The 11236-nt window shown below is 35.8% G+C and overlaps 1 protein-coding gene across 1 annotated transcript in view; it reads right to left on the bottom strand.

Annotated features, from left to right (window-relative positions):
* The window catches only part of LOC103605576 (ephrin type-A receptor 6-like), a 15863-nt gene extending 4863 nt beyond the window's left edge, over positions 1–11000 (bottom strand). The window contains exon 1 of the mRNA XM_008590195.1: positions 10813–11000. Within this exon, the coding sequence (XP_008588417.1) occupies positions 10813–11000 (188 nt within the window). The remainder of the gene's footprint in view (positions 1–10812) is intronic.
* Between the last annotated feature and the right edge of the window lie 236 nt (positions 11001–11236).

Here is an 11236-nt window from a genome sequence, read left to right as displayed (position 1 = left end):
CGGGAACCGGTCTGTATGTGGGATCCGAACCCTCGGCGGGAGCGATGCCACGCTCCCAAGCGGCGCACTGCAGGAGTGCGCCACCGGGCCGGCCCAAAGCAGTAACAATCTTTCAAAAAAATGTTTAGTGTTTGGGTCAAATGAGTATTTTTTAAGTAATGAAAAACTTTCTTATTAGAAGTGAATCACTGAATTATTTTTATTGGAATACTGAAGTTAGTCCAGATTTCATTTACTTTGCTTTTAAGTTTTTATTAAGTTAAAGAATGAAAGAATCCATAGAGACAACTAGAGCCATAGATTTTAACATTTGTATTTGGAATATTTCATTATAATGTTTTTACCATTAATATTTGAACTATTTCAGCTTTAGTTAGAAACTAAAAATATATGAGCACACTTGATTAAATCACATGAAGTAAGAATTTCTCCACTGTGAAGCAGAGGGCATATACATGCTATATAACCCTTTGTTTTGCTAAAAATATATGGGAGTGGCAGTTGGTTCCAAGGTTAAAGTTTAAAGGTGAAAATTGAAAATCCCTGATAATCAAGATTACCCTTAAAAATCCTCCAAATTACCCCTCAATCACCAGGACCTGTGTCTCTTAGGAGCCCAAGTCGCACAAGGTATAACTTCTGAAGACTCAGAACGATGCCCCTTGGAATTCAGGACAGAGTTCCTCCCTACTGAAGGCCTAGAATTCATTTCTTTGTTTTTTCTTTGATTGCTCCATTGACCTCCCTTTTTCTTAGCTGTAGTATAGCTGAAGGTGGAGGTGGATGTGAACAGGGATGATGGGGAAATCCAGGAGATTTTGCTCTTTATATATAATTACAATTTGCATAAATTAAATGTATATATCTTTTGAATACACTGTACTCCATATTGAGTTTGGTTGCCCTTGACAATGACTTCTGCTCTTTTCACCACTGTTCCATTCTGTTACCCATTTCCTATTTTGGAGGCTGTTATGCTGCATTCTTTTCTCCTATACTACAATTGCAATGCCATTTGATTGTGGGCTGTTTCATTCTAATTAATATCAGAATGATTCATAATTTGACCTGATTAGTCATGTCCAAGGTTTGAAAAGCTATTACCAACACATTGAATTATTGGTGTATTTCTTCAAAGCTTCTTAGAGGTGTTTATGTTAATAACAATTATCAAGTAAAAATTCATATACAAAATACAAAATAATCAAGGTCTCCATGGCAGAGTTAAACAGGGTTTTTAATTGTTTGAAAGCATTTCTCAGAGTTTTCATTACTCTAATATGCATTTTGAATATGTGAGAGAGTTCGGAATAGCTTCTGTCTTATTTTCCTAATGATTTGACCAGTCTCCATGGAATATACTTTGAGAAATACTGCTGTACTTCACTAAGTTTAAATATCAAAATAACCAGGGTACTCATTGCTTATTAACATAAATAAAAGCACTCAAGTTAGAAAACTGAATGTCCTATTTCAAAACAATGTGGCTCTCATATCTTCTAATTACTTGTCAAAGAAGTTAGTTGAAATTGAACAAAATTAAAAGAAGGTGTTTAAGTGACTTTCCCTTTATACACCTATGTCATTCTTGACGCAAAGACATAGACGACTTCTACTTCTCTCTCCTGAGATAAGGTTGGAATAACTCTTGAGCTTCACAATTTCATATAATGGGTGAGTAAAAATGTCACTTGCTAATTTTATGTCCTTAGTATAGAAAAGTCATGGAAGGACATTCTGTATACTAGATGACTTCAATGGCCTATTTCCCTGTTGAAAAGCATCCACTATTTGCTCCCAGAATGTTTTGATACCATAATTTCCTTTCTCTCCACACACCTTTCATAACCTAGTTACTCTTTGGCCTTTATACGACTACGTTGGCAGTGGATTTAGTAAGTAAGGTCAGGTTCCCCTCATTGTTCACAGCCACTGTGCAATAACTTCTTTCACCTTATCTTATAACAGAATTGAAAACTGCTGCTATTTTTTGACTTTGAGGGTTAGGTACCATCATCCTCACGTGAATTCTCTGGAATATTACCTAATAGACAATAAATGCCCTTTCTTATCAAACATATACAATGACAAATTCAGTCTGCTATTTACTGAGCATGTAGAAATTTCTGCTATTTGGTGATTAGTAGGTGCTACCCACCTGAGAAATGTCTTTACAGTAAAACCTTCACATTTAAAAAAAGGACATTGTAGAACAGAAGGTCAAGGGTCTACTTTTTTTTCTTCAGAAAAATGAAGAGGGGCTAGAATGTCTTATCAAACATATACAATGACAAATTCAGTCTGCTATTTACTGAGCATGTAGAAATTTCTACTATTTGGTGATTAGTAGGTGCTACCCACCTGAGAAATGTCTTTACAGTAAAGCCTTCACATTTAAAAAAAGGACATTGTAGAACAGAAGGTCAAGGGTCTACTTTTTTTTCTTCAGAAAAATGAAGAGGGGCTAGAATTATAAACTTTCAGGTATAATTATGGTCAATTTATATTAGAAAGAGGGCTGAAGTATGGGTTTAATAGGCAGTGTTACAATTTAAGGTGCACTAAATATATACCCCTGACATATCTAAATATGTGTAAAAATGAATAGCTCTGACAGACCCAAGAAGTTTTTAATCTAATGAGCCCTCTGAGTTCACAATATTACTAGCCTTTTAATCTAGAAAGTTCTTAGATAGGTTATCAATAGACAGTACTGCCATTAAAAAGCAAAAAGGTTTTTATCCTCAGAAGTTTTCCATGTTTTATATTCATCATGTAAATTATAGTAATAGATTTACTAAAAATGATTCAAGAAAAATAAGATTCTGTTTCAATATGAAACCATCATATGCTTAAAGCCTTTCTTTACCTTACTACTCTAGCACAACTTCTTTTCTCCTAGCTTGTACATTTATATACAGTTAGCAGAACTGTACAGATAGGGTCCATTCTATTTTATACTGCTTTTATTTCACATATGCGGATACTTGAGAAAGTTCACAGAAAGATTGGTATTATTTTTTAATTCTATTTTCCCACAAACTTTTTGATGTACTGTCATATTTACAAATATTTTCCATGTTTCAACAGTCTTCATATTCAAATGAGTGTATAATATTCTATACATTGATGCTTAATAATTTGTTAATTCCCTAAAGTTATACTCTTAGATTGCTAACAACATTCTTTTATTACAGAAGATTATGCAGTCTTAGGGCATGTATCTTTTTGCTTCAGTTGAATTACTTCCTTGGGAAAAATCCATAAGACAGAAGAATATTTTTTAAAGGGTAAGTTAAAGCTCCCTGATGGGAGGAACCATTTATCACACATCTTTCTATTTTCTGTAGACTTAGCTCAATGCTGTAACCACTACAAGAATTCATTATCTAAGTGATGATTTAGACTTGAATATTAAATTTTCTACAGAAAAGTTTGATCCATGACATAATGGCTGATTCATAATGAATGATCTTTTTTCATTTAATTCCAGTAAATAAAAAAAATCTGGAAGAGTAAGTATCTGTTTAGTCAACTTATTAAGGAATATGCTGTTTATTTAGCTTATTCCTTATATTGCCTAAGTGTTTGTTTTTATAGGTTTTTATAAACCTTTATAGGTTTCAATGTGTCTTTATAGGTTTTTTATCTTTACAGATTTCAGAGTGGAGGAAGAGGAAGGTATAGGCAGAGTCAGGTAACACAGTATTAAGGGTTCATATGCAATTATAACCAGACCTAGAACCACAACAGCAATATTCACTTCATTCAGTATCCCTGCTTCTACATTAGTCTCTCATCTCATGACTCAGGAGCTACACTTCGCACTACTCAGTTAATCTATAAAATAATTTCCTAATACATACACTATCTACCTAAACTTTGAAGCAAGAATTTACTTAATAAGATAGAAAAGAAAACATTGCCCTCTCTACAATTAAGCCTAACATTCAATTTAAACTAAAGTTAAATTAATGAAAGAATTTTGATATTTTTTAAAAAGTTAAAGTGTAATTTTACTCAAAATTCTATAAAATCAGAAATGCACAGAAACATGCCATTTATCTTATGAATATTTCGTACTTGTGGACAATATCTGTTTGTTCCAAACTGTCTGCCTCTCCACAGCATTAAATGAGGAGTATGAATCATTTTCGTCAGACTTTTATTTTCAGTAGTCTTCAGTTTTTTTTAATGATTATTTAATTCTCATAATAAAGCTGATAACTGGTAGAAATTATGAAGGGATTAAATGAGGAGTATGAATCATTTTCGTCAGACTTTTATTTTCAGTAGTCTTCAGTTTTTTTAATGATTATTTAATTCTCATAATAAAGCTGATAACTGGTAGAAATTATGAAGTGTTGAAAGTTAAAATTTCAAAGTAAAATTTAAAATTATAAATGTGTTTGAACATTAGGAGGGATAGACGCATAGTAGAAATGGTTCTTTTAGAAAATCTTCCATAATTCTAAGTTGAGTAGAGTACACAGCATGTACTCTCTACAGCCAGAGTATTAGATCACTAAACCTCAAGGAGAATCTGTTTTTGTGAGAAAATAATCCAGCGTCAGAAAATAGATTTCATATCACACACCAGCTGCAATTCTTTGGCAGTGGTTGTCAAAATGTGGTCGTGAAAAGGATACCAAAGTAGCATCTGGGCTCAGTGGGAAAAAGTGTTGTGCTGATTCGTGATGTCTGCCATAGCAATGAAAAGAAGCAAGGCATGTATTTGCCAACACTAGAAAAATTCAATCTACAGAAATGCCTTCAGATATAATTCTGGAACTATGTTACTGCCGTATTTTCTTCATTTCTCTGTATTGTTGTAGTTACTACTTTCTCTTTTCAAGTTATGCTCTTCAAGTGGCTAGGCATTGTAGGAGAACGTTTGGGGGATATATGGATGATGCATTTGCTACTTGTTCCCATGAGTGAGGACACATACTCTACATCTTCATATTTGCCCAGTGAAACATAATACAACAGGCTGTGCTCCACTAAAAATACTTTGCGGGATTTTAATATAGTCCACCTATGAAGTCTGATTAGCCCAGAGAAAATCTATCAGGAAATGTGAAAATGGACCCTCTTTTTTTATATCACATTTCTGAAACAGTGCTGTACTGGGAAACATCTTGTGGTCTATATGATATTATACTTTGCAGTGGAAAAAACAGGGGCTTTGGAGTCAGTGGCCCTCATTCATATTCCTCGTCTACTAATTACTTGCTGTGTACCCTTGGGAAAGCTAGCCTCTTTGAGTCTCCATTTCCTAATCTGAGGTATTGGAATAATAATAGTGAGGATTAAATGATATTATTGATAAAAGTGCCTAGTACAATAACTGACACTTAGTAGGCACTCAACAAATGGCAGTAATAGTTATTGGTCATTATATATTAGAATTTGTATCAATATTAGTATCGGAATAGACATTAGCTTTATAATTATCTGTGCCAGCAGTTCATGTAAATTGAAGATTTTCTAATGCATAGGTAGAAGTTTCACATCTCCTGACTAGTTTTTCATATTTTGTCTTCGCTGCACAAAACTTTGCTTATCACTCAATTAGAACACTGGTTTTGGCCATCTCTCTTTCTTAAAAAATATCATTGTAAGTGCTAGCAACAAAAATTAAAACAAAACAAGTTGCACAGAGATAAACAATTTAGCAAGTGCTAATAGGTATTGCCTAGGCAGCATTGAATAAGATCTTTTCAAAATAAATTTAAAAATTTATGTCAAATTTTGTTGAAAGTTTTTGCACTCATAAGACAGCATTATTGGTGCATTATTAAGTAAATGGAGGGAGGTGGTGCCATTCAGTCTTAGAATGTCACTCACGGTTCTTTAAAGCAGAGGTTCTTAATTATGATATTGGTATGAGCTTTTCTCTACCTTCCTGATTTACATATATTCAATAACATATTGGAAGCCAAATGCTTGAAAGTTCAACAGTAGACTTATACATACTAAGGAATGTGGTGACTGCAGTTTCTGAGAGCTAAAATTCCATAAGATCACTAACTGACCCAATGGGTAGTGATAACATTCATAAAGAGCTTTGACCTGGGCAGAACCTGATCTCTGAGGCAGTCAACTATCATAGATTGGCACTGTCCTTCAGGGCAACTGATGCCTATCCCTGGATACCACCTTTGAGCTTATGGTCAAGAAGCTCATAACTTGTAAAATTCTTGGCAAGCTGGGGACCTGGAGCAGGGATTGGAAGAAAATGTTATTTTCCCATTACATTACTGCTGTGTCCAAAGGGCATTGGCCAGCTGCCTGCAACCTAGTGTGCTCAGTAGGCTTCACTTCAGTGGAGAAATCAAGAGTGAGGTTGAAAAGGATAGACAATGAATGAGTAGGGCAATGTGGGTGGGGGTGGGAGAGATAGGACTGGGGGAAGGGACACCGTATCATTGAGCCACTTTGTGCTATTAAACTCCAGACTCCAGATGTAACCCTGGATTCTGTGGGAGAATACTTACTTGGTGTTGGGGGCAGCTACGAGGTTTATCCTGAGGGTTAGGGGAGAGGGAACAAAAGGTATTTCAAAGTGCATGGTGAGGCACTGCTCCAGATGCTGTTCTACACATGGCCTTGGCAGCGAGCTGGGCCCTTTCTTCCAGGGTTACTGTACCATGTGACAGCTACAAATAATTCTTTGAAAGCCAGTTATAAGACATTACTGTAAAATGAATGGATGTGAGTATAGCTTGAAATTCACATTTATTAAAGAATGAGTGCCTATATTAATAAAGTACTTTGCAGATTATTTTTTGGAATTAATTGGATTTCAGGTTATACTTATCGTCACATTAATTTATACAGTCAGTGGGAGATTGGTTCCAAGACCTCCTACAGATACCAAAATCCATGGATGTTCAAGTTTCTTATATAAAATGGTGTAGTATTTGCATATAACCTGTACAATCCTCCTGCATGCTTTAAATCATCTCTAGATTACTTATAATACCTAATACAATGTAAATACTATGTAAATAGTTGTTATACTGTATTGTTTAGGGAATAATGACAAGGGGAAAAATCTGTGTATGTTCAGTACAGAAGCAGCTATCTGTTTTTTTTTTGTTTGTTTGTTTTTTCTGAGTATTTTCAATCCACAGTTGTTTGAATCTATGGATGCAGAACCCACAGATATGAAGGGCCAACTGTATATCCATATAATTTCTTGAGTAGGAGAGAAAGCAAGCATGCTGGGAATTGCTTTCTGAATACTCACAGAAGAGTGTGTCAGACACAAGAATGTCAGCAGGAGAAAAAGGTGAGAACTACTGTTCCAAATAATGAAAGCCTTCTCTGACTAACATTTTTTCAATTAAGTACTCCGATTTTTGAAAGGAAAGATTACAGATGCAAGGTTTGTGAAATTTCCAATATGCTAGGAGAAAACTACTGAACTGTGGGTTTCATAGCCTCCCTCATCCCCCTTTGTCACCTTAATTGCTTCCCTCTTACTACTCTGTCAAGAGAAAGAAGAAAAGCTTCTTAGTTGAATTCTTGAGAAAAAAGCAATTAAAGTGGAATAAAAACCATGGGGACCTTGTGGGTGAGAGTTATGTTGGCATACTAGTGTGAAAGATTCTGAGAGTTTGGGGATACTAGAGAAAAGGAGAGTGCAGAAGAGTTTAGTAAGAGTTGCTGTGGATGATACACTTAGACTCCTTTACATGTTTGAGAGATATCTGGCAGAAAAGATTGAAATTCTACACTACGTCATGTTTCCTTAATCCAACATCACTCTGGTATAGACAACTGGGCTCTGAAACTTGGGAGCTGGAGGGGCAGTGTCACAGTTTAATAAGCATACAACAAACCAGGTGTTCTTTAGCTAACACTGCTGTCCCTTAATCTACATTGTCTCTTCTCCCTAAGCAGTATCAGTTTTCTGGGATCAAGGACAGGGTGAGTGGGTGGTATTTGAGGTAGATGCATAAACAAGGAGAACCCTTTCAGTCTGCTGTGAAAATAAGAATGATGATAAAGGCTCTGGCATGATACCATTAACCTGATTCTTTTAGTTTCTCACACAGAGATATGTTATGAGCAAAAGCAGTAGCACATTTGTTTTTGTCAGAAACAAGAATAGCAAATCCGTCACAAAAACTTCCACTTGGTCTCCCAGAGATTAGACTTTAGAATTGAATCCAGCTGCCAACTTTACATAAAGCACCTAACTCCTGGCCTGCATCGGTTGTGCTATCATAGAGCTTGCCACTACTGGCCTGTCCAGTGGATTACTACACTAAATCATGAACCTCTGGCCCTCAGATCTGACCTCTTATCTTGACTTTTTGGCATTTTCTCATCTTAGATTCTTTATCAATATTTTCCAAATATGATGATCATTCATCATCTTGAAAAAAGCAGAGAAGAAATTGTTTTATCTGCTTTTCTTCAATAAGCAGACTCTTACCTGCCTGCTTCTATAGCTATAGGACAGCTAGACAGCTTTGAGGAGAGGCACTGGCTGTGGAATCTGTTAACTCTATACTACAAGAAGCTTAGAGTAAATGTTTTTAGTTTACGGATACCAATGTCCTCTTTCATTAATGCAGACTCACCCTATGGTCTCTTTCTTCTAGCTCTTTCTCCTCAATATTAAAGCATGCCTAAGTCTCTTCAATAAAACATGTAAAAACAAAAACCAAGAGACATTTCTTCTAACTACTTCTCTTTCCCATCAGAGACAGGTTTCTTAAAAAAAAAAATTTAAAAAAAATAGTGCTATGTATTGCTCTTCTCTCTGACCTCAAATTCAAGAGACATTTCTTCTAACTACTTCTCTTTCCCATCAGAGACAGGTTTCTTAAAAAAAAAATTTTAAAAAAATAGTGCTATGTATTGCTCTTCTCTCTGACCTCAAATCCACTCCTATTGCAATCTGTCTTCCACATTTTACTGGAAATGCACTTGCAAAGACTGCCCATGAACACCTGAACAGGTCTTTTGCTGAAGCTCTGTGAAACCCTGGACACTGCACTCCTTGAAACTCTCTCCTCTTTTGGCTTCTACAATAACGGCTCCTTTTCTGTTTTCTTCATTACCGGTCTGGCTCTTTCTCAGGTTCCTTTGGGTACTATTTTTAAGTTCATGTCTTAAATCTTCATGTTCCAGAGGGTTGCATTCTTTTCTTCTGTTTATTTGCATTCTTTAGGTTCTCTGGGGGACATCTAAACTACATTTAAAGCTTCAGCTACAATCTATATGCTGATGATCTCCCAATCTACATCTCTAGCCAAGATCTTTTCACCTGAGGTTAAACTTATAAATATAACTGCCTTGAATATCTCCACTTAGTTGTCCCACTGGCATCTCCAACTCAACGTATTTAAATAGTCTCATTTCTGTTCCAAAATCTTGTCTCTTTTCTGCTCTCAGTGGTAATACCATCGATTAGCTTGTCTAAAAAAGAAACTCGACAAACGTACTTGATCCTTTCCTCTCCTCGTCTGTCCATATTCAATCAGTGATCAAGACACATTAGTTTTCCTCGCCTAATAATAAATCCATTCTCTTATCTCCTGACCCCAAGCTTATTCCCACTTCAGAAGTGAGGCTGTGATTTTTTCTAGTTTTGATTGCTGAAAACATATAACTGTTTCCAGTCTTGTTCCTTGTTTTGCACTCGCAGTCTAAATCATCCCTAGAGTGATTTCAGAAATGCAAATATTCTTTTGCTCAAAATCCTTCAGTGGCTGTCCATTGCTTTTATGATAAAATCTGAAGTAGCTTTTTCCCGTCCTTTACTGCTTCCTGTGTTGGCCTGCTTTAGGGAAGATGGGCTAAAGTAATAGTTTAATCTCTAGCTATTTCATGCTTGACTTCGCTTTACTGAGGCTGCCAATTAGTGATTTAGAGGTGAACTCTTATGTGCTCTGCTGTGAACTGAGGCCTGTTTCAAATAGTCCTTGAAGATCCTCAGCCTTATTGTCATTAAAAACCCACACTGACTTGAACCTGTGACCTATAGTTGAACGTCTGTATATCTCCTTGGCCATCCCCTGAGTCAGGAAAGTGAGCTTTGTAAATGCTTTGGTTATTTCTAAGTCCAAATTGGCCTAAGTAAGGAAATACATTTTCAGTCTAATGATATTTAAAATGTAATATTTTGAAACATAGATGATAGTCTTTTTTTTTCTTCTGCTCTTCCCCTTCTTATAATTGCTTTTCACAGAGAAGTAAGTAGATCTTCTTAACTCTACTGACTTTTTAAAAATGGTGTATGAGTGCTTTCATTTTCTCGTGTTGTCATCTGTACATTTCTGGTTTTAGGGATGGAAAGTAACAACAACTGCGTGTGATCATATCAGCAGGAAACATTCTTGCTCCTGGCTCATTCACAAATTGCCCCTGTCCTGCTTGCCATTTCAAATCAAGGGACAGAACACAGAATGGACAAGAAAATTAAGGGGGCTGCACACACACACACACACACACACATACAGATTCTACTTATAAAGGTAAGGAAGAATCACTAAATCAAAAAACGCTATGTAAATGTCAAAGACTCACACAGGAAAAATATAAACCAGGTAATTCAGAAAGATTAAATAGAGAGGAAAGAGAAGGGGAATGTGTTTTCTTGTGGGGAAAAAAAATCCACTTTTTCTTTAATGTTAATAATTTGCTTTTTCGGCTGATAAATAAAATATTGTTTATACAAGGTAGACAACTATATAGTACCAAAGCAAACTTTTTTCTTTCTATCTGCCTGTCTATAGTCTGAAAGAAATTATGATTGTCGAGGGAAAAAAAAATCAACATTATTCACCTTACACAAGGATGTCCTCCACCAGGGTGTGAAGGGCACTGGGATTGCGGATCAGTTTGTCAAGGAAGCCAACAATGTCAGTAAATTTTGGTCTGTGATTTCTCTCCTTCTGCCAGCAATGGAGCATCAGCTGGTGTAGAGATGCTGGACAGCCCATGGGAGCTGGAAGTCTGTAACCTTCTTCGATGGNCATAAAAACTTAATGTGAGTACAAGCGGTCCAAACAACGATAAATACAAAAGTTGTGAACAAGAATTGTAAGTAGCTCCATAGAACCTGCTGACCCTTTTGAGAGGAAAATATGTTTTGAACATGTGCTACCAGTATACAGAAGGTGGTTAAGTTTTATTACAGTCTCAAGAAATAGTTTTTGTGTGATTTAGCTGGAACATCTCAAAGTCAGCATAAGATCGATGCATTTAGTGCAAA

Source organism: Galeopterus variegatus, unplaced genomic scaffold, assembly GCF_000696425.1.
Source record: "Galeopterus variegatus unplaced genomic scaffold, G_variegatus-3.0.2 Scaffold5918, whole genome shotgun sequence".
NCBI classification, from domain to species: domain Eukaryota; kingdom Metazoa; phylum Chordata; class Mammalia; order Dermoptera; family Cynocephalidae; genus Galeopterus; species Galeopterus variegatus.
The sequence above is the reverse complement of the archived record's forward strand: the minus strand, read 5'-3'. Positions and strand labels throughout refer to the sequence as shown.